This window comes from Rhincodon typus, chromosome 46, assembly GCF_021869965.1.
Source record: "Rhincodon typus isolate 14 chromosome 46, sRhiTyp1.1, whole genome shotgun sequence".
NCBI lineage: Eukaryota > Metazoa > Chordata > Chondrichthyes > Orectolobiformes > Rhincodontidae > Rhincodon > Rhincodon typus.
This window is the reverse complement of record NC_063377.1, coordinates 9,116,657-9,141,160: the sequence shown is the minus strand read 5'-3', so window position 1 is coordinate 9,141,160 and position 24,504 is coordinate 9,116,657. Positions and strand designations below refer to the sequence as shown.

Sequence of the window (24,504 nt, the reverse complement as noted above, 5' to 3'; positions counted from 1 at the left end):
TCTACACCTTGTTATCTCAGATTCTCCAGCATCTGCAGTTCCTACTACCTCAGTTTGTACTGTGTCCACTCCCCCATCCTGGGATCTTAGATGCATTTAAATCTTTCTGCGCACTGAAGGTAAAAGTAAAATTGTCATAGTCTTACCAGACCATAGGATTGCTCTTTCATTAGAGAGAGAGAGAGAAAGAGACTGACAGAGAAGACTAGTGATGGTTTAACCTGAGAGTCAGCATGTTTCAGGTGAGGGGTGAGGTTGAGAAGAAAGTCCCTTCATGGTAACCTCTGCTGGTGTCACTGTGATCACAAACCAGCCATCCAGCCAACTGAGCTATAACCAACAGCGGGTCGTGAGGTTAAATCCCTTCTGAGAAACTTGTGAACAAATTCTAAGCTGGTGCTCCCAATGCAGTAGCGGTACTTAAGGAAAGCTGCACTGTCGGAGATGCCATCTGTTGGGATGAGAAGTTGAACCTAACACAGAGTCGCAGAGGTATACAGCATGGAAACCTTCGGCTCAACATGCTCTATCTCTCTTGTGTCTGCTCTCTCAGGTGGGTGTAAGAGATCCCTCTAAGAAAAAGAAGCTCTCCCCTGATTATCTATCAAAGCGGCTAGAAAGAAAGATGATCTGGTCTGCCATTTCCCAGCAAAGTGACGGAATGGTGGCTGCCAGGAATCTCATCTCTGTGTCTTCTGTTTAAAGTTGCTTTCCAGCCTGCACAATGTGTTTCGGAGCCTAGTTGTAACCAAGAAAACCCTGACCGGTTGAGAATCGACAGACAAATGACTATTCATGGCCAGCACTGGCACAGTCCCTGGCATGCTGTCCTCCCTCGCAGTGCCCAGGCAGTGGAGAGTCGGCAAGGGAGAGTTCTCCTTTTGCGTCCCCCAAGCTCTCTGAGCTTGCCGCCCCACAATTTCTTCCTTCCTTCCTAATGAAGAGTGTAGTCTGCTCGGGTGAATGCAGCAACGTCATGGCCCACTCTGTGTGTGTTTAGTGGGGAGCAGTGTGGGCGGCTATTTGACATTGAGAGTAGGTGCTCCAATCTGGTCTCAAGTCACGTTACTGTTTGTGTGAGCTCTCTGTGCACTTCCTGCAAAACAACAGTCCCCACACTTCAGAAAATACGAAATTGGCTGCAGAACACCAACAGGATGTTCCAACCTTGTAAACAGCACAATACAACTGAGTTAATACAGTGTGGAGCTGGAGGAAAACAGCAGGTCAGGCAGCATCAGAGGAGCAGGAAAGTCGACATTTCGGGTCAGGACCCTTCATCAGGACTGAGGTTCTCTCTTTGACCATTTCTGTTCTAGAATCCCAACAGTGCAGAAAGATGCCATTCAGCCCATCAGGTCTGCACCAAACCTCTGAACAGCATCCCATCCAGACCCAGCCTCCCAGCCTATCCCTGTAACCCTGCATTGTAACAAGGTCAGCTAAGTGGACCTCATTAGAATCTGAGTTCCCTGATTGGGACTGTTAGGCTGGTCCAATCAGGGAGCCCTGGTTGACAGATATAAACAGGAGAGTCAGACATCCTGTTTGCTCTGAAGGAAGTAGATCAGTGTCAAGGACTCTCCACATGTAAATAAAGGGTGACTTGCTGACAGGATAGCAGCCCCTGTGAAATTACTTCAAGAGGAAACTGGAACACTCGGCAGAAACCCACACAGACAATTGCCTGAGGTTGGAATTGAACCCAAGTCCCTAGCGCTGTAAGGCAGCAGTGCTAACCACTGAGCCACCATGCTGCCCCTTGCCATTCTAATTTCACTGCACGTTTTCCATTTCATATCACCTCCTTTCGATCCTGCCAGTGAGGAACCTTTCATATCAGCTTGAGTTATGGGAAGCTGACCGTAAAGAAGTTGCCTGAGATGGGTAAGGATACTAGAATGTCAGTTTGGGACCTTGGCTTGTCCTTGATTTGTCACATTTTGCAAAACAGTAAATCACCAACCAGTGATGCAGTACAGTTCGGCCAGTGTGCTCAGCAATCCTTCCCTTCTCTCGCTGTGAGATTCTGAACAGGGCAAAGGGCAGGAAGGAATAAGCAGTAAACTGGCAGCTGACTGATGACCTTCCAGCAGAGCAGACATTCCTGCTTCTTCTCATCACTCATCTATCTGGAGAACAGTACAGCAAAGGAGGCGGCCACTCAACCTAACAGTGTGGTGCCAGATCTCCAGCTAGTTACTGACGGCAAAGGATATGGGGATATGGCGTTGAGGTAGATTATCAGCTATGATCTAGAATGGTAGTCTCAAATGGCTGAAAGGCCTGCTGGCATGTTCCTATTTATCCAATGTCCTTTTGAAAGTTACCATTAAGCCTGTTCCATCATCCTTTCAAACACTATGTTCCAGATCATCACTCACTATATAAAAAAAAATTCTCATCCACTCCTGGTTCTTTTGAGAATTATCTTGAATTTACGTCCTTAGGTTATTCACTGAAACATTTTCTCACTGTGTCCTCGACAAGAACCCAATGTAATAATTGAAAACCTGTTTTAAATCTCCCTGCAGCCTTTTTAAGAACAATTCCAACTTTTCCAGTATCCAAAGTCCCTCATCCCTGATTTAATCTCCTCTGTACCCTCTCCAAAGCCTTAACATTCTTTATAAAGTGTGGTGACCAGAATGCAGTTGGGAAAAGGCCAGTGATTGGCAGAACATAACTGTAAAACAACTTCTCCCCATATTTAACAGAACTCTCTGTCCTGTCCTGTCTTGCAGCTTTTCATGATAGATAATGGAGCTGATGATTGGAGGATCGCTATGACCTACGAGCGGATTTTCTTTATCAGCTTGGAGATGGTGGTGTGTGCCATTCACCCGGTGCCCGGGCGTTATATATTCCACTGGAAAGCCCGCCTGGCATTCTCCTACACGCTGTCCGAGACCTGGGCTGACGTGGACATCATCCTCTCCATTCCCATGTTCCTCCGGCTCTACCTCATTGCCCGGGTCATGCTGCTTCACAGCAAGCTCTTCACAGACGCCTCCTCGCGCAGCATCGGGGCGCTGAACAAAATCAACTTCAACACACGCTTCGTCATGAAGACTCTCATGACCATCTGCCCAGGCACGGTGCTCCTCGTCTTCAGCATTTCGTTGTGGATCATCGCCGCCTGGACCGTCCGTGTCTGTGAGAGGTAAGGGTGGCTTGTTGTTTAGGGTGGGGGTACAGACGTGGGCATGGACTTGGTCAGGTGGGTGACAGTCAGTGCTGAGGAAGGGACCTGATGCCCACCTTACACAGAATCAACAGCATAGAAACAGGCCATTCAGTGCCTCACTCCACTCCACACGAGCCTCCTCCCTCTTTCTCCCACACCCCAGACTCCTCCATGTCCCTTTCTCCCCATCCTTCTTTTCCTTTCTCTCCTGCACTAATCCAACACCCCTCTTCAATATATCTCTGCTATTCACCTTGACTGTCACTGGTATGGGGGAGAGAGAGGAGACCAGTCTGCCAATGCCCCCCACTCTCTGGATAAAGATGTTTCCTCATTCCCATTTATTAAATATTGAAGGGGCTGTAAGTATGGTCTCCTAGATCATTCCTTTATGTGGTTTTTCTCTCCCACTATATCATTCCACATTTTTACTGAAGTGAATTTACAACAGGCCATTTCATCACTCTGCTTTGGTCTAGAGTTTCTATTCCACACAAGCACCCCCCAACCTCTCTTTTCATCTCTCATTTAGAACCCTATCCTTCTATTCCTTTCTCGGCTGTGTGTTTATCCAGATTCCCCATTTATTGCCTCAGTTATTCCCATGGGAGCGACTCCCTCATTCTCCCCCACACCCTGCCAGAGTGAGTCCTCCATTCTCACCCCACACCCCGTGAGAGCAAGAACCCATTCTCCCCCCCACCCCGTGGGAGACAGTCACCCAATCTCCACCACTCTGCGTGAAAGCGAATCTCTAATTCCCTCTATTCCCTGTGAATGAAATAGAGAGGGAAACATATAGTCAAAATAGAGTGACTGACATGATGAGGGAGTGGAGGTGCACATGCGCATGCACACACACACACACACACACACACACACACACACACACAAAAAAGTTAAGTGGGGAGAGAGATGTACACACACATAGACAAACGAGTGAGGAGAGAGACAGACACAGTGTGGGAGTGGGATATGTATATATACATACACACAGACACGGACAAACTAGCGAGGAGAGAGACTGACAGAGTGAGACAGTGGGAAATGTACAAATATACACACACACATACAGACAAACCAGTGAGAAGAGAGATTGACACTGTGAGGCAGTAGGAGATGTACAAACGTGTACAAACGTAGACAAACTAGTGAGGAGAGAGACTGACACAGTGAGAGTGAGGAGAGAGACTGACACAGTGGGGTAGGGGGAGATGTACACACACACAGACAAACTAGTGAGGAGAGAGACTGACAGTGGGGCAATGGGAGAAGTACACATGTATTGATGAATTGCTGAAGAGAGAGGCAGGGACAGACGCAGAGAAGGATGGGGAAACGCTCACACAAACAGAAGGAAAGACTTGCATTGTGATATGGAAAACAGACAAGGAGAGAGAAACAGATGAAGAGAGTCAGATGCAATGAGAGAGTCTTGGACCCTTCTAAAGCTCTGTAAAACATACAAACAATTAGTTCCTCCTGTGTTTTGTTACCCAGAGCAGTAGACATCACAGCAGTATTGAGAGAGATTGCCCAGTCAGCTCCACATTATAGGCTGTTGACTCACCCTGACTGAAATTGAGATGACTGCTCAAGAATATATTTGTGGGTCTTAACTGAGCTCCCAGTGGGATATTCAAATGCTTGCTGTTGATTTTGAGGTATTGTTTCTGGGATAAGTGAACAACTTATGTTCCCAGTTTTCAAGGATTTGTAAATCAAACGAGAGCTGGTTAGTATGTGACTCCAATTTATGGGCTGAAGTGCTGAACCCTTGTTGCAAAGTGAATGCATAAGTCAATACATTTTGCTGATGCTCTGCTTTCCTCCAGATTCTCCGAGTCATGATACCAGGCATTCATTGCTTGTCTGCACATTACCCCAAACATGCAAGACTAATAATATAAGCTGGCCAGAGATCTAAGCTACACTTCAAAACTTGTGCCCATAACCCAAGACATGGTTCTCAATGCAAGACTGAGGAAAGGCTCAACTGTGAGAGCTGCCTTTTCAGATAAGCCAATTAAACCATCCATCTGAATTAAAGATCCAGCTGTATGATTCAGATGAGAGTTGGGAGTTTTCCCAAGTGTCCTCGGCCAATACTTGCCCCTCAAACCAGCACCATTAAAACTGATGACCTGGTCATGGATTTATGTGGGAGCTTGCTGTGTACAAACGGCTGCAGTGGTTCCCACAAAATAATACTCACCATGCTTAATTGTAATACATTCGCTTTGGGATGCTTCTGAAAGGTCCAGCGGGCCACTGTATAAAGAAATCTTATCTTTCCATTTTGAGCCCAGTGTAATTGTCAAGTGAAAAATTAATTCAGTCCAGCAGCACCAGGACTATCCCATCTCTAACACTCATTCTGTTAATTGAGTTTGCTGTGATGAATCCCAGCTATAACCAGGTTTCAAAGACATAGCTTAAGGCTGAAATCTCTGCCGCCTCAAGACTGAAACAACTTTATTCAATTTCATACTGCATTGAAGTTTACAAAGCTGGTCAATGTTTTATTCTTGCCAGACTGAAAAAGATAGACTGGTACAGTTAAAGTCCGTGTGTGGTCAATAAAACTATCCACAGTCACTAATGAGAGATCTTGACCATTACTTGAGAGATAAAAACAACCTCAAGAACCCTCGACTGACAGAAAGTTGTGGCCTCAGCTCACACCCTAGTTTTAAGCACAAACTCCAAGATAACACTGAAAGAGTGCTGCACTGTCAGAGAGGCAGGTTCTCCTATGATCTTATTAAAAGGCAGAGCATACCTGAGGGGCTGAATGGCAAGGGAGTCACCGAAGATAGGCTATGCTGTTGGAGGGTCAGTGCTGAGAGAGCGCCACACAGTCAGAGGGTCAGTGCTGAGGGAGCGCCACACAGTCGGAGGGTCAGTGCTGAGGGAGCGCCACACTGTCGTGAGGGTGAATGCTATGGCAACACGCACTATCGGAGGGTCAGCATTGAGGGAGTGCCGCACTGTCGGAGGGTCAGCACTGAGGGAGCGCCGCACTGTCGGAGGGTCAGCACTGACGGAGTGCCACACTGTTGGAGAGTCAGTGCTGAGGGAGGGCCACACTGTCGGAGGATTAGTTCTGAGCGAGCGCTACACTGCTGGAGGGTCAGTTCTGAGGGAGCGCTGCACTGTCGTAGGGCCAGTGCTGAGGGAGCGCCGCTCTGTCAGAGAGTCAGTGCTGACTGAACGCCTCAATGTCGGAAGGTCAGTACTGGGGGAATGGGCACTGTCAGAGGGTCAGCACTGAGGGAGCGCCACACTGTCGGAGGATCAGTGCTGAGGGAGCGGGCACTGTCGGACAGTTAGTGCTGAGGGAGCGCTGCACTGTTGGAGGGTCAGTGCTGAGGGAGCGCTGCACTGTTGGAGGGTCAGTGCTGAGGGAGCGCTGCACTATCGGAGGGTCAACACTGAGGGAGCGCCACATTGTTGGAGGGTCAGCGCTAAGGGAGCGCCACACTGTCAGACGGTCAGTGCTGAGTGAGTGCCTCAATATCAGAGGGTTAGTACTGAGGGAATGGGCACTGTCACAGTGTCAGTGCTGAGGGAGCGCTGCAATGTTGAAGGGTCAGTAATGTCGAGAGTGCTGCTCTGTCGGAGGGTCAGTGCTGAGCGAGCACCGCAATGTTGGAGGGTCAGTGCTGAGAGAGCTCCTTATTATTGGAGGATCAGTGCTGAGGGACTCTACTGTCGGAGGGTCAGTGCTGAGGGAGTGCCGAACTGTTGGAGTGTCAGTGCTGAGGGAGCACTGAACTGTTGGAGGGTCAGTGCTGAGGGAGCAGGAACTGTCAGAGGGTCAGTTCTGGGGGGCTGTACTGTCGGACGGTCAGTGCTGAGGGAGCACTGAACTGTTGGAGGGTCAGTACTGAGGGAGCAGGCGCTGTCGGAGGGTCAGCGCTGAGGGAACAGGCACTGTCGGAACGTCAGTTCTGAGGGAGCTCTGCACTGTTGGAGGGTCAGTGCTGAGAGACCACTGCTCTCTTGAAGAAGCAGTAAAGAGGGAATGCCACACTGTCAGAAATGCTATCATTTCAATAAGACATTAAACCAAGCCCTGTCCACTTTCTCAAATGGCAATGAAAGGTACTAATTTGAAGAGTGGGGCAGTTCTGCTAGGCATCCTCAGCCAATCTTTACCCCTCACCTTGCAACACCAAAACAAATGAGGTATCCGTACATTTTTCTCTTTGTTAAATAGTGGTTAAAATATTCTTGTGTTACTCAGGCTGCGTGTGGGTTTGAATGCTATGAGATTGACATGACGATTTGGCTGAATGAGCCGGAGCTGTGTTCGGATTTGCTAATGGAAGGTCTGAGATCAAGGTTCTCTGAGGAGAAGTGTAGATTGCAGTGTGGGGTTGATGGATTGAGAGAAGCATATTACCCAAATGACGAGAGATTGTAGAACTCGAAGATGCAGAGTGATTTTGATTCCATAGTGCCTAAATTGCAAAAGGCCAGTGTATGTGGATACAGCAAGTAATCAGACTAGTTAACAGAATGTTACTGTTTATTGCATGGGGAATTGAATACAAAAGGAGGGAGGTTATACTTTAGTTCTACAGGGCATTGATAAAACTGTGAACTGAATACTTACTTAAGGAATGATGTCTAAGCGTTGAAAGCAATTCAGAGAATGTTTACTAGACTAATACCTAGAATACGTGGAAAGGTTGGACAATCCAGGCTTGTATCTGCTGGAGTTTCTAAGAGACAGAGGAGACTTGATTGAAACATATAAGATCCTGAGGGGTTTAGACAGGGAGGATGTGGAAGGAATGTGAGAGAATGTAGAACGAGGGGTGTCACTGTTCAGTTTTGAAGAAGTCATACTGGATTTGAAACATTAACTTAGTTTTCTTTTCTCCACAGATGCTGACAGCCTTGGAGTTTCTCCAGCATTTCCAGTGTTTGCTAGTTGTATATTTCATTTCCCTTACAATAAATGACAACATTCCCTGTGCTTTGCTAATCACTTGTTGTACCTGCATACCAACTTTTTGTAATTCATGTGCCAGGACACTTAGATCCCTCTGTACCACTGAGCTCCGCAATCTCTTTCCATTTAAATTACATGTTCCTTTTCTATTCTTCCTGGCAAAGTGGAAAAATTCACATTTTTCCACATTAGACTTTATCTGCCAGACTGTTGCTTACTCACGTAACCTGTCTATATCCCTTTGTAGACTCATGTCCTTTTTAGAAATTACTCTCCTTTGTACTATCACTAAAATTAGCAAGCATACATTCGATCCCTTCATCCAACTCATTGATATTCATTCAGCACTGAATTCCGAGGCACTCGTCCAGCTACATCTTGCCAAGCTGAAATTGATTCATTGATCCCTACTCTGTGTTTCTTTTTGATAGCTAACCAATCTTCTATCCACACTAGAATGTTATTCCCTACCCTGTGAACTCTTAGTTTGTGTAGTGACCTTTAATGAGGGTAATTTCATTGGAACTGAAAGTCAGAGCCTCTTCGGTGCTTTACTGAGACTGTCAGTCTGGTTTGTAGATTTAAATCATTACCGGACTTGAAGCCTTAATCTCCTGACCCAGAGACTGATAGTTGTCTCAGCATTATCACATTGTTTGTGGGAGCTTGCTGTGTGCAAATTGGCTGCTGTGTTTGTTGCCTTAATACAGTGATAATACTTCAAAGGTTAGTTCATTGGTTATTTCATTTACAGTCTGGAAAATGCATGTTTTTTCTTTTGACCCATTGTTTGAAAGTAAATGGGAAGCTACTAAAATCTTCTTGTGTGACGTACGGTCAACTGAGGTTGTCCTAACTTTCTTTGTCTATGCCACCAGATACCATGATAACCAGGATGTCACCAGTAACTTTCTAGGGGCAATGTGGCTCATCTCAATCACCTTTTTGTCCATCGGCTATGGCGACATGGTGCCCAACACTTACTGCGGGAAGGGAGTCTGCTTGTTGACTGGGATCATGGTAAGTGAAACTTCATACTAATTTACCTGGATGCTGCAGCCTGGGGACTGTAGCCCAGGAAGGGGCTGTGCATTCAGGGTGGGAGAGAGCGAGATGGGGATAAGAGGATTTTGTTCAGCCCCTCAAGCCTGCTGCACCAATCACTGAGACAATGAGCGATTATACCACTTACCTGCCTTGATTCTGCAATCTTTAATACTGTTGCCGAACAAAAATCCACTTCTCTGGAAACAACCAATGCTGGAGATCACAGCGGGTTGGACAGCATCCATGGAGAGAGAGCAAACCAAAGTTTTGAGTCTAGATGACTCTTCAGACCTCCGATTAAAGCCATCTAGACTTGAAATGTTAGCTTGTTCTCTCTCCATGGATGCTGTCTGGCCTGTAGCGATCTCCAGCATTTGTTGTTTTCAGTACAGGTTCCAGCATCTGCAGTAATTTGCTCCTAAAAATCCCCTCCTCTTTGTTTTGATGTATTATTTCAGCTTTTTTTGAGATTACAGTTCCAGATTTCCAATGCCCTGTGTGTGAAGAGGTGCATCCTGACATCACCCTTAAATGGCCTAGCTCAGATTTTACATTTTTGCTTCATAATTATGAACTCTCCTTAGCAGAGGATATCCTATTGAATCTTTTAATCATCTTAAACACCTCAATTAGATTATACTTTCATCCTCTGTAATCACAAGGGAATACAAGCCTAGTCTATGTAACTTTTACTCTTGAATTAGCCTTCTTAGCATCTATGGTATAATTTATGACTGAGAGAGTAAGCTGGGCTTTGCTATTTACCTCAAAGTCATCATTGCTTAATTATATGTTTGTTATCACAATGCTGTTTGTGGGAGGTAGCTGCATATTCTCTACATTACAACCCTTCTTAATAGAAGGGTTTTACAATACTGGGACCAAGGTTCAAATTCCGCCACAGCAGAGGGTGGAATTTGAATTCAATAAAGAATATCTGGAATTAAGAATCTACTAATGGCCATGAAACCATTGTCAGAAAAACCCATCTGGTTCACTAATGTCCTTCAGGGAAGGAAATCTGCCATCCTCATCTCATCTGGCCTACATGTGATTACAGACCCACAGCAATGTGGTTAACTCTCAACTGCAATCTGAAATGGCCTAGCAAGATACTCAGTTGTATCAATTGCTACGAAGTCTCAACAAAGAGATGAAACTGAATGGACCACTTGGCATTGATCTAGACACCAGAAAAGACAATGGCAGAAACAGCCCTGTCGATTCTGCAAAGTCCTCCTTACTAATATCTGGAGGCTAGTGCCAAAATTGGGAGAGTTGTCTCACAGACTAGTCAAGCAACAGCCTGACACAGTCGTAATTACAGAATCACACCTTACAGGCAATGCGACCATCCCTGGATATATCCAACGGCAGGACAGACCCAGCAGAGATGGCAGCACAGTGGTATACAGTGGGAGGGAGTTACCCTGGGAAATGTCAACATTGACTCTGGACCCCGTCAAGTCTCATGGCTTCAGGTTGAACATGGGCAAGGAACCTTCCTGCTGATTACCAGCCTCCACCAATGAATCAGTACTGTTCCATGTTGAACAACACTTGGAAGAAGCACTGAGGTTGGCAAGGGTGCAAATTGTACTCTAGATGAGGGATTTGAATGTCTACCACCAACAGTAGCTCGACAGCAGCATTACTGATCGAGCTGGTCAGGTCCTAAAGGACATAGCTGCTGGACTGGGTCTGCAATATGATGAGGGAACCAACAAGAGGGAAAAACATACTTGACCTCATCGTTACCAATCTGCCAACTGCAAATGCATCTGTCCACAACTGTATTGATAAGAGTGACCACTGCACAGTCCTCGTGGAGACAAATTCCCACCTTCATGTTGAGAATACCCTCTATCATATTGTGTGGCACTATCACCATGCTAAATAGGACAGACTTCGAACAAATCCAGCAACTCAAGACTGGACATCAATGAGGCGCTGTGGGCCATCAATAGCAGCAGAATTGTACTCCAGCACATTCTGTAACCTCATAGCCCGGCATATCCCCCACTCAGCCAATACCACAAGCCAGGGGATTAAGTTGGTTCAATGGAGAGTGCAGGAGGCATGCCAGGAGCAGCAACAAGCACACCTAAAAATGATGTGTCAGCCTGGTGAGTCCACCAAACAGGACTACTTGCATGCCAAACAGCAAAAGCAGCAAGTGATAGACAGAGCTAGGTGATCCCACAGCCAACGGATCAGATCTAAGCTCTGCAGTCCTGCCACATCTAGTAGGAAATGGTGGTGGACAATTAAACAACTCACTGGAGGAGGAGGCTCCATAAATATCCCCATCCTTAATGATGGTGGAGCCTAGCTCATCAGGGCAAAAGATAAGGCTGAAGGATTTACAACAGTTTTCAGCCATAAATGCTGAGCAGATGATCTGTTGCGGCCTCCTCCAGTGGTCCCCAGCATTACAGATACCAGTCTTCAGCCAATTTAATTCACTCCATTTGATATCAAGAAATGGTTGGAGACAGTGGATACTGCAAAAGCTATGGGTCCTGACAACATCCTGGCAATAGTACTGAAGACTTGAGCTCCAGAACTTGCTGGTCCCCTAGCCAAGCTCTTCCAGTACAGTTACAACACTGACATCTACCCAACAATGTGGAAAATTGCCCAACACATCCTGTGCACAAAAAGCAGGACAAATCCAACCCAGCCAATTACTGCCCATCAGTCTACTCTCTTGATCATTAGTAAAGTGATGGAAAGTGTCATCAACAGTGCTATCAAGCAGCATCTGCTCAGTGACGCCCAGTTTGGATTCACCAGGGCAACTCAGCTCCTGATCTCATTACAGCGTCGGTTCAAACATGGACAAAAGAGTTGAATTCCAGAGGTGAGGTGAGAGTGACAACCCTTGATATCAAGGCTGCATTTGACCGAGTGTGGCATCACTAAGCCTGAGCAAAACTGGAATCAGTGGGTATTGGGACAAATTCTCTGTTGGTTGGAGTCATACCTGGCACGTAGAAAGATGGTTGTCGTTGTTGAAGGTCAGTCATCTTAGCTCCAGGACATCTCTGCAGGAGTTCCTCAGGGTAGTGTCCTATGCCCATCCATCTTCAGCTGCTTCATCAATGACCTTCCCTCCATAATAAGGTCAGAAGTAGGGGTGCTCGCTCATGATTGCACAACGTTTAACACCATTTGTGACTCCTCAGATACTGAAGCAGTCCATGTTCAAATGCAACAACATCTGGACAATATCCAGGTTTGGGCTGACAAGTGGCAAGTAACATTTGCACATCACAAATGCCAAGCTATGATCATCTCCAGTAAGAGACAATCTAATTACTGCCCTTTGACATTCAATGGCGTTACCATAACTGAATCCCCACTATCAACATCCTGGAGGTTATCATTGATCAGAAACTCAACTGGACTTGTCACAGAAACACAGTGGCTACAAGAGCAGGTCAGGGGCTGGGAATACTGCGGCGAGTAACTCACCTCCTGACTCCCCAAAGCCTGTCCCACCATCGACAAGGCACAAGTCAGGAGTGTGATGGAATACTCCCCATTTGCCTGGATGGGGGCAGCTTCAGCAACACTCAAGAAGCTTGACACTACCCAGGACAAAGCAGTCCCCACTTGATTGGCACCACATCCGCATCCACTCCCACTCCCTCTACCACCAATGCTCAGTAGTAGTGTGCAACATCTACGAGATGCACCACAGGAATTTACTGGAGATTCTTAGACAGCACCTTCTAAACCTGTGACCACTTCCATGTAGAAAGATAAGAGGAGCAGATACATGGGAATACCCCCCACCCGCAAGTTCCCCTCTAAGTTACTCACCATCCTGACTTGGAAATATATCACTGTCACTGGGTTAAGATCCTGGCGTTCCCTTCCTGATGGCACTGTGGATCAACCTACAGCACACAGACTGCAGAGGTTGAAGAGGGCAGCTCAGCACCACCTTCTCAAGGACAACTATGGACAGGCAATAAATGCTGACCCAACCAATGATTCCCATGTCCTACGATTGAATTAAAAAAAGTCTCGAGAACATGAAAATCACTGCAGAAATGTAGGATTTTTTGGCCTCATTCTCTGAGCAACAAGGCATGGATCATAAATGCCACAGAAGAGGAGTAACAATGTAAGAAGAGAAGGTGGAATTTTACATGGTCAAGGAGCTGGGCATGTTCAAGGAGGATTTTAAAAGGTGTGGCAGAGCAGTCTCATAGTGGAAGGCACTCCAGAGATTAGAGCAGGGACAGCTGAAAGTCTCTGCTACGTGATAGTTGAGTGAAAGCACTGGAAACCCTGACAACAGTCAAACCCTTGGATTCTTGCTGATCAATTTTAGAAAGGAACCTTGCCTTTCCGCTTGGGACTGTGAGGTGTGGGCAAATTTATCTTGGTAACATTAGCCAGTGACTCAGTGCATTCCACTAGCTATCCTGACTCCCGTGGCTATATTTGAAACAAAGCTTATCAGCTGGGAGAGATTACCAGCAAAGGGTATTCCCTGCTCCCGTCAGCAGCTCATGTTCCAGTCCATCAAGGACACACACAGAGTGCAAAACAAGATCAGTATTGACTGTGCAGACTGGGAAGACCCCAGGGTCTATTCCTCGATAATTGCTTCATAAAATGATCCAGTACAGAAGGTGCCTATCATACCTGCACTGGTTCTTTAGCTGCTACCCAATTAGTTCCTAATTACACCTACCTGCTCTACATTACTCTTCCTTTCCAAGTATTTATCTAATTTCCACTTTTTGAAGGTTCCTGTTGAATCCGCTTCCACTGCCCTTTCAGACAGTGCCCTTCAGATCACAACAATTTGTGTTTAAAAAGCAAAGCCCCTTTTCTCATTCAGTATAAATTGTTCTTCCCTTGAGATTTGGCATCCTTGCATCTGTCCCAAGTGGTAGATGGAAAGCTTTAAGACCACATCTCTTTCTTCAGCAATGCTCAATAAAAAAGCTCATGTTCAATTCCTGTCCCTTCAGCCAGTTTCTTCCTGTCTACACTATCAAACCCTTCATAACGCCGTGAATACACTTTGAAACCTTCTTATACTCCAAAGGACATGGGTAGTTGTGTTATGGTAAAACTAGCACCTCTGAGATCACTTCCAGCTCTCAGATTATCTCAAATTGGACAGGTATCATCCATTCCTCTATTGTTCCTGGGTCAAAATCCAAAATGTAACTGACAGCACAGTGGGAGCACCTTCACCACGTTGTCTGTGGTTCAGGATGAAGGCTCACCACTACGTTCTGAAAGGTCAATTTGGGATAGACAATACATGCTGCCTTGTTGTGTGGTGCCCATATTCCAAGATCAAATAAAAATAAATTACTGTTGTATAAAAGGAAAAGATGGCTCAGGACTTCCGCTGTCGATTACAACCTAGTTTTCATCATCTGGATGGGATGTCTGAGACCAAGTGGGACTAGGTAGAAGGCACAAATGTTAATTAGGGTATAATTGGGTGAGAAATTTGACTGGCTTGAGTTTTGGGATCAGTGAGTTGAAATAAAACTCCGAGTGAAAAAGAATCTGCCTGTATTCCATCTAACTAACATTTAACCTCTGGTGCTAAATGCCAGTGACTCCAGTACAGAAACTATCATGGTATCAGGTGACGTTGGGATCAATTGTGATCAAATATGTTCCGTTGACACTGATCCAGATCACTCGGATTCAGATAGTGAACAGGTACCGGTGAAGTGCAGAAATATGCTGGGGTGAAATTGACCTGGTAGGAGGCATCCCTACTCACCCTGAATGGGGAAGGGCAGAGTGGGGCTGGATGGGGTTAGAAGCAGGTCTCATTCATGCCCTGAAATATCTTTTTGAATTCAGCAACAACCATCGAACTTCCCGTGTCAAAAACAGAGGTCAGAAAAGCATCTCCTTCCACACCAACCACACCCTCAGAATTCCAGGCTGAAACTGTCTGAACCAGCTGTCTGAAAGGCATGTCAGCAGTGAACAGCTGCTCCCTACTGTTGGGTAACCACCGAAATCAGACACATTTGTTCAATTAGTGTGGAGAAAGATTCCACTGCTCGGATTTCTCAAGGAATGATACACCAGAGGAGAAGGCCACTTGGCCCAACGTGTTTTTGCTAGCCCTTTGAAACACCCATTTCCCTCATCACACCCCACACCATGTAAATTTAACCTATTCACTTCAAAAATACGTAATGACTCTGTCTATGCTGCCCGTTCAGTCTGCACTTTGTAAATCACAACAATTTTGAGAAATAAATTGATGCAGATTGTTATTCGATACAGCTCTTTGACACTTAATGGTAGACAGTGCTTCACACATTTAGGTGATTACTGCAACATCTGAACACCTAGTCCTTCCTACACAGTCAGTTCAGTACTGAGGGAGCGGGCACTGTTGGAGGGTCAGCGCTCAGGGAGTGGGCACTGTCAGAGGGTGAGTGCCGAGAGAATAGGCACAGTGAGATGGTCAGTACTGAGTGAGCAGGCACTGTTGGAGGATCAGTGCTGAGAGAGTGGCGCACTATCAGAGAGTCAGTGCTGAGAGAGCAAGCATTGTCAGACAGGTCAGTACTGAGGGAATGGTCAGTGTTGAGGGAGTGAGGACTGTTGGAGAGTCAGTGCTTAGGGAATGGGCACTGTCAGAGGGTCGGTGATGAGGGAGTGTTGCACTGTCGGAGGGTCAATGTTAAGGGAGCAGGCACTGTCGGAGGGTGAGTGCTGAGGGAGGGCTGCACTGTTAGAGAGGGTCAGTGCTTAGGGAGTGCCACAGTGTTGGAGGGTCAGTACTGAGGGAGCGGACACTTTCAAAGGGTCGGTGCTGAGGGAACGCTGCACTGTCGGAGAGTCAGTGCTGAGGGAGAGGACACTGCCGGAGGGTCAGTCCTGAGAGAGGGCTGCACTGTCGGAGGGTCAGTGCTGATGGGGGACTGCACTGTCAGAGGGTCAGTGCTGAGGGAGGGCCACCCTGTCGGAGGGTCAGTGCTGAGGAGGTGCCGCATTATCGGCGGGTCGATGCTGAGGGAGTGGGCACTGTCAGAGGGTCGATGCTGAGGGAGTGGGCACTGTCAGAGGGTCAGTACTGAGGGAGCGCTGCACTGTTGGAGGGTCAGTGCTAATAGAATGGACACTGTCAGAGGGTCAGTGCTGAGGGAGGGGCGCACTGTCGAAGGGTCAGTGCTGATGGAGCACTGCACTATTGAAGGGTCACTGCTGAGGGAGGGCTGCACTGTCGAAGGGTCAGTGCTGAGGGAGTGGGCACTGTCAGAGGGTCAGTAATTGACGGAGTGCAGGATCAGAGGGTCAGTGCCTGATGGATGTGGCAGGACTGCAGAAGTTAGATCGATGCCTTGGTTGGAGAATCATTTAAATCTGCAAATCACTTGCCACTTCTCCGGTTTTTCACACAAGTAGTCCTGCTTTGTAGTGTTGACTGGTTGACATCTCATTTTTCGGTATGCCTGATGCTGTTCCTGGTATGCCCTCCTGCACTCTCCATTGAACCAGGGTTAATTCCATAGCTTGATGGTAATTGTACAGTGGAATATGGTGGGCCGTGAAGTTGTAGATTGTGCTGGAGTATATCGCTGCTACTGCTCATGGCTAGATCTGTTCAAAGTCTGTCCCATTTAACATGATGGTAATGCCACAAAACACAGAGATTGAATGGGGGAGCTGGCCAGAGTTGATTGGAAGGGTACTCCAGCAGGGAAGAAAGTGAAGCAGCAATGGCAGGAGTTTCTGGGGATAATTCAGGAGGCACAGCAGAAATTCATCCCAAGGAAAAAGAAACATACTAAGGGGAGAATGAAGCAACCATGCTGACAAGGCAAGTCAGGGACAGCATTAGAACAAAAGAAAAAGCATACAACCTGGTGAAGATTAGTGGGATGTTAGAGGATTGGGAAGCCTTTAAAAACTAGCAGAGCACAATTGAAAAAGCAACAGCAAAGAAGAAGATGAAGGACTAGATGCTCAGATTTGCAGTAATCACCTGAACATGTGAAGCACTGTTTACCATTAAGAGTCAAAGAGCTGTATCAAATAACAATCTGCATCAAGTTAAATTTCTCAAGCTAGTATATGAAAGAAGATTGCAAGTATTTTTTTCAGATAACTAAAACGTAACAGAGAGGCAAGAGTGGACATTGGACCATTGTAAAATGAGGCTAGAGAAGTAGTAATGGGGAGAAAAGAAATAGTGGAGGAACTTTGCATCAATCTTCACGTGGTAGACACTAGTAGCACACTAGGATTTCAAGAGAGTCAGGGGTAGAGATGAGTGTAGTGGCCATACTAAGGAGAAAGTGCTGGGGAAGCTGAAAGATCTGAAGGTGGATAAATCTCCCAGACCAGATGATCATACATTAACAATCTAGATGAAGGAACTGAGGTCTTTGTTGTTAAGTTTGCAGATGGCACAAATATAAGTAGAGGGACAGATAGTGTTGAGGAAGCTGGAAGGCTGCAGAAGGACTTGGACAGGCCAGGAGAGAGGGCAAAGAAGTGGCAGATTCAATACAATGTGGAAATGAATGACGTTATGCACACTAGTAGGAAGAATAGAGGTGTAGACTATTTTCTAAACAGGGAAAGGCTTCAGAAATCTGAAGCACAAAGGGGCTTAGGAATTCTCATTCAGAATTCTCTTAAAGTTAACCTGCAGGTTCATTTGGCAGTTAGGAAGGCAAATGCAATGTTAGCATTCATTTTGAGAGTGCTAGAATATAAGGGCAGCTGAAGCATGCTGCTGACGCTGTATAAGGCTCTAGTCAGACCGCATTTGGAATTCTGTGAGCAGTTTTGGGCCTGATATCTATGGAAGGATGCGCTGGCCTTAGAGGACTCCAGAGGAGGTTCACAAGAATGATCCTGGGGATGAAGGGCTTGTCACATGAGAAGTGGTTTAGGAATCTGAATGATGGAGTTTAGAAGGATGAGGTGGAATCTCATTGAAATTTACAGAATAGATAGACCTGGACAGAGTGGACGTGGAGAAGAATTCTCCATTAGTAGGACAGACTAGGACTGGAGGCAACAGTTTCAGAGTAAAGGGATGGACCTTTAGAACTGAGATGAGGAGGAATTTCTTCAGCCAGAGGGTGGTGAATCTGTGGAACTCATTGCCGCAGAAGGCTGTAGAAGGAGGCCAAGTCTTTGCGTGTCTTTAAGACAGAGATAGATAGATAGATTCTTGATTGGTAAGGGGATCAAGGATTACGGGGGAAAAAGCAGGAGAATGGGATTGAGAAACATATCAACCATGATTGAATGGCAGAGCAGACTTAGTGGGCTGAATGGCCTAATTCCACTCCAAATCTTATGATATTCTCAATGTGAAGACAAGACTTTGCCTCCACAAGGGTTGTACGATGATCTCTTCCACCCTCACAGATACATCTACAGCAGGAAAATTGGTAAGGTGAAGTCAAGTCATTTCTTCATCCCCCTCTTGCTGGTTCCCTCAGCACCTGCTGTAAACTTCGTCTCGCAGCTTTGTCTCCTATCACTCAACAAGCTTGATGAGTTGTGGTGCTGCCAAGCTGCTCTTGGTGATGGACATTGAAGCTGCCTCAACCAGAGTATATTCTACCAACCTCAGTGCTTCCTCCAAGTGGTATTCGACATGGAGGAGTACTGATTTACCAGCTGGGAGGCTGGAGAGGGGCTGGTACATGACAATCAGCAAGAGATTTCCTTGCCCATGATTAACCTGATGAATTCAGGCTTCCTGAGGTCCAAAGTCAATATTCAGCACTGATACAGTAACTCCCTAAGTGTGTACCACAGTGCTGCCATCTCTGCTGGGTCTGACCTGCATGTGGGACAGGACTTATCCAGGGATGATGATAATGCAGTTTGAGACATTGTCTGTAACATATAATGCTATGCACAAATCATTGTTTGTCCAAGGCCACAGACTATGGTTATAAAAAGTTATTTGGCTGCCATGGAACATTGTATTGTGTCAAAGGTACTATATTAATGTAAACAAATATTGACTGTGAAGAACTTTGAGATGTTCTGAGGATGGGAAGAGAATGTTTTTAACTCTTTAACTCCAAAGACATTTCCAGTCAGAAACTCAAGCAAGGAATATGGGGAGTAGGGAAACTGTCTAGTTGCTATAAGCAGTTTGCCCTGCATTTGCTGTGATTGAGGGCTGTGCAGGTCTTTGAGAAGTCTCTGTTGATGCATCTGCCTCTCAACTAAATTAAATTCAGGGAAGGACTGCACAGGGCTCGTCTGGGAGTTCAACATGATGCATTGTCATTAGAAATCTATGGTAAGTCACTGGGAAGTCAGGTTCGATTTGTTTTCTAGAGGGTGCTCCAAGGCTGTTTGGTGTGAGGTTGGATTAATACATTTTCATTAAGAGATTTTTTTCTCTAGAGAGTACAACTCATCTTGAAGTAAAAGTGCTCAATCTGGTCTGTACAATCTCAAAAAGACTTGTTTTTAAAAACTGCCCAATGTGTCCTCCCCGAGTTTTGAATTTTACTCTCCTAAGGATGGTTTCTGTGGAGTGGGGAATTTCCATCCGTACCAGTTCCTCCCAGTCATTCAGGTTTTGACAACACCATTCTCCTAGTTATCCTTCCAGCAGGAGTCACTGGACAATGACCAGGAAGAGGAACCTGGCTGATTTCCCCTCTCTCTCTAATATAGGGGTCAGTGGGCAGTGACCGGGATCAGGAACCCTGGCTGATTTCCCCTTCTCTCTCTCTCTCTAATAAAGGGGTCAGTGGGTGGTGATCAGGAACCCTGGCTGATTTCCCCTTCTCTCTAATATAGGGGTCAGTGGGCAGTGACTGGTATCAGGAACCTTGGCTGATTTCCCCTCTCTCTCTCTCTCTAATAAAGGGGTCAGTGGGCAGTGACCAGGAACAGGAACCCTGGCTGATTTCTCCTCTCTCTCTCTCTCTCTAATAAAGGGGTCAGTGGGCAGTGACCGGGATCAGGAACCTTGGCTGATTTCACCCCCTCTGTCTCTAATATAGGGGTCAGTGGGCAATGACCAGGAGCAAGAGCTCGAGCTGATTTCCTCTCTCTGTAACGCAGGGGTGATACTGACACTGACCAGGAAAAGGAACCCTGGCTGGTTTTTCGCTCTGTAACTCAGGGGTTTCATTTTTTTTTATTCATTCACGGGATTAGGACGTTGCTGGCTAGGCAGCATTTATTGCCCATCCCTAATTGCCCAGTGGGCAGTTCAGAGTCAACCACATTGCTGTGGGTCTGGAGTCACATGTAGGCCAGACCAGGTAAGGATGGCAGATTTCCTTCCTAAAAGGACATTAGTGAACCAAATGGGTTTTTACTACAATCGGCAATGGATTAATGGTCATCATTAGATTCTTAATTCCAACCATCTGCCATGGTGGGATTCGAACGCATGTCCCCAGAATGTTATCTGGGTCTCTGGATTAACAGCTCAGCGATAATACCACTAGGCATCCAACTAGGCCATTGGACACTCAGGCACAATGTAACTCTGTTCCATTTAATAATAACAACTTTAATTCATATAGAGCCTTTAATGTCAGAGGAAATAGGAAATTGTGCCAAATAAGATTTTAGGACAGATGAACCAAATCAAAGAGTAGGTTCTAAGACAAACCTTAAAGAAGAAGAGAAATAAGAAAGATGGAGAGGTTCAGGGAAGGAATTCCAATGCTTAAGGCTGAGTGGTGAAAATATGAAAACTGGCAGAAGACAAGAGGCCAGATTTAGAAGAGTACAAATATGTTTGAGGATTGTAAAGATGCAGGAGTTGAGGGAGACTGTGAGGGAGAGGCGACGGCAAGGCCATGAAGGGATTCCAACACAAGATGATGTTGGTAAAATTGAGGCATTGTTGGAATGTGAATCTGTGCAGGTCAGCATGTACAGCTGGATGGGAGTCAGTTTCCTGCTGGCAAGCTCCATACACGCCAATCACATGCCAACGCACAGCTCAAGCTTCCAAACGCCACTCCCGCACAAGAACCTCAGATGTCTGTACTGCAACAAGAAAAACTGGAGGGAATGAGGTGTGTTGATGGACGGGTCAATGGGTCCGGGGGCAAACTAGGGCACAAGGCATCACGAATGATCTCAAAGTGGGGAGGGTGAAGGTGGTGCAGTCAGGAGACCAGTCAGGTGACTGGGACAACCCTTCCTCATACCCCACCATCACTGCACCACACATGTAACTCAGTCCCTCTCCCACTTTGAGTACTTTGTGTGCCAGGAAAGCTGCAAGATTTTAAAAAGTATTACTGGACATTTACAAAGTAGACAGATGTTGAAATGCCTTCATTTTGAAGTTATTGCCTCTTTATTGCTGCCAGCTCTGGGACCTTCCATTGCCTCAAATCCAGTTAGATTTTCTTGTAGTCATGTGGAGATACGAAACAAGGTCTGATGAGTAAGTTAATATTCCTGCCACAAATGTTCATTAATATAAAATAGACAATGATTTTTCCACCCACTGCTTTACTCTTGTTGGTTTCTCCTCTGTAGCCTCCTTTACTCCTAGCAGCATGCATTCTGTGCGGTTCCTTGCTTCATCAGTTCTGAAGAAGAATCATATCAGACTTGAAATGTTAACACTCTTTCTCTCACCATATATGGTGCCAGACCTGCTGAGATTTTAGAGATTTTCTATTTTCATTTCAGATTTCCAGCATCTGCAATATTTTGTTTTTTTTATTAAAAGGATCCTTAGTGTGCATCTCACCCATACTGGGAGTTTTTGATGGAGACAGGATAGAAGGAGCTTTACTCTGTATCCAACCCTGTGCTTCCCCTGTCCTGGGTGTGTTTGATGGGGGGTGGAACAGTGTAGAAAGAGCTTTACTCTGTATCTAACACTGTGCTATACTTGTCCTGGGATGTTTGTTGGGGTTGTATAGAGAGAGGTTCACTCTGCTTGAAATGAGTAGAGTTGCATTACTCAACAATATCCCATCTTTCTCTGATGATGAGTTGGAGAAAATTCTAGAGTCCTATGCTATTGTTTAAATTTACTTTTGAAAAAGATTATATGAAGTCACAAGAGAACAAGCTGATTTGTTGCCCCTCAATTTTCAGCTTGTTTCAGGGTAATATTTTTTCAACCTTATATAAAGTTGAAGACAGGCTATGCTGTGCAACTGTTCATTATATTTTATTAGAAATCCATCTTGCTGTGTGTCTGGAGCTCGACTAAGACAGCTGGAAATGGGAAATGCTCTGGGGAATATTGCTTTCTGATCATCATGACGTCAAATATTCTCTTGAAATCCCTCTACTCCCTTTCCTGCCTGAAGGCACAGACTCTCCTGTCATGTGACAATTTTTGTTTGTGGTGTGAGACTGTCGGTGCCAACAGGATATTTGCCCTTGAGCTACATATGCTCTCCTGAAATGGTGTCCATGTGCAGGGACGTGTTAATGTCCTCCAGCTTGGGGCATACATTGACTCCCCACTGTGTCCCAACCTTAAGTTGAACTCCCTTCCCTGAGCTTGGTGGAGGCACTGAGGAAAATGATCACAGCCACCTCCCTAGTTCAGAAAGGGCAGCCTAATCTTCGTGACATGGTGCAGCACACTTCCAATAAAAGTCTCTGCATTTATATAGCACACCTCAGGATGCTGTAAAGCACTTCACGCCAGTGAAGTACTTCTTGAAGTGCAGTCACTATTATAATCTGGGAAGCAATCCTTTGAAGTTGCTTGTGAGTCCTAATTGCATTAAGAAAATAATATCCAGTGGCTCTCATCCCCTTGAGAAGGGATCTAATCAAGTTGTTTCATATGCTGAGAGGTTTGGACATGCTAGACAGGGTGAAATGATTTGTTGTGGAGCCAGCACTCATAAATAAGGGAATGGAACCTTTTAAATTTAGAATTAGACCATTCAGGGCTGAAGTGAGGAAGCACATTTTAACCAAAAGGATAAAGGAAATCTGGAACTCATCCCCAAAAGGCTGCGCAAGCTGACGGTCAGTTGGAATTCTCGGGTTTGAGATTGACAGATTTTTGTTGAGTAAAGTTTATGTTTGAAAGGCCGGGAAAGGGAGTTAAGGTCCATGATCTGGTTGAGCGGCTAGGTTGGCCTGAAGGGTTGAGTGACTTCCTCCTGTTCCTAAGTCACAACAAAACTTGAATTGGATCTCTTTTGCACTTTTACTCACCCTGAAATCCAGATTCTCAGTGGATCGCCGGGGCTGAAATACTAGTGGGGGTTTCACTGACTTTCCACAAGAAATCTGAACGACGCTGGTGCAGTTGCAGCTTCCCTCTGGCCATCTACAGATCTGGACATGTGAATAAACTGGGTTTGTGTTTGGCAATAAGACAGGGCCGGACAGGATTGTCAAACAGGACAGGGTCGAAATTACTAAAGCTTTTCATGTCAGTGCTAAGTCTGCTGATTGTTGAGCCTGTCCAATTTTCACAAACACCCACCCCATAACAATCACGGTTCTGGAAGAATCAAAAAATAACAACAACTCGTATCTCTGTGATGCATTTAGCAGTGAATATCCTAAGGTGCTTCATGGAGATGTTATCAAACAAAATTTGACAACAAGCCACATAAGGAGATATTAAAACAGGGAGCTGTAAGCTTGCTTTAAGAGGTCAGCTTTAAAGAGCATCTTAAAGGGGGAGGGAGAGACTGAGAGGAGTAGGGAGAGATTTCCATATCTGAGGGACACAGACAGCTGAATGCATGGCCCTCCATGCTGGCTGTGAACCTTTATCTCAGGCTCAGTCACAGTGCTCAGGAAAGGAAGAGAAGAAGTTTAAGGAATTATTAAAGCATTTGACGTCATTGTCAGGCAGGACAGATAAATCCTTTGTTTAATATTTCATGTATTAAAAAATGAGTTTGATGCAGAGCAAGGGATCATCTATAATTCTCACAGAACCCAGAGGGTCCTTGTGTGAGAGACATCTGGCTCATAGTCTCTGTAATCCTGAAAGGAATTTCACAAACACTGACCGTCACTGAGTGTGGCTTCAATTTCTGGTGAGGGATTACCTTTCACAGTTTTACTCTCTGCTAAAATAATGACACACACTGGGGTACGGAGTGCCACACACTGGGGTACGGAGTGCCACACACTGGGGTACGGAGTGCCACACACACACACTGACTCTCACTGGGGTAAGGGATAACACACATACACTGACTCTCACTGGGGTACAGTCCCACACACACACTGACTCTCACTGGGGTATGGGGTCGCACACACACGCACTGACTCTCGCAGGGGTATGGGATCCCACACACACACATACTGACTCTCACTGGGGTACAGGTTCTCCACATAT

General features: G+C 45.8%; 1 protein-coding gene across 1 annotated transcript in view; it reads left to right on the top strand.

Annotated features, from left to right (window-relative positions):
- LOC109912768 (potassium intermediate/small conductance calcium-activated channel, subfamily N, member 3) overlaps nt 1-24,504 on the top strand; it is a 72,083-nt gene that overhangs the window by 30,017 nt on the left and 17,562 nt on the right. Inside the window, exons 3-4 of the mRNA XM_048620452.1 lie at nt 2,745-3,163; nt 9,029-9,170. Coding sequence (XP_048476409.1) covers nt 2,745-3,163; nt 9,029-9,170 — 561 coding nt within the window. The remainder of the gene's footprint in view (nt 1-2,744; nt 3,164-9,028; nt 9,171-24,504) is intronic.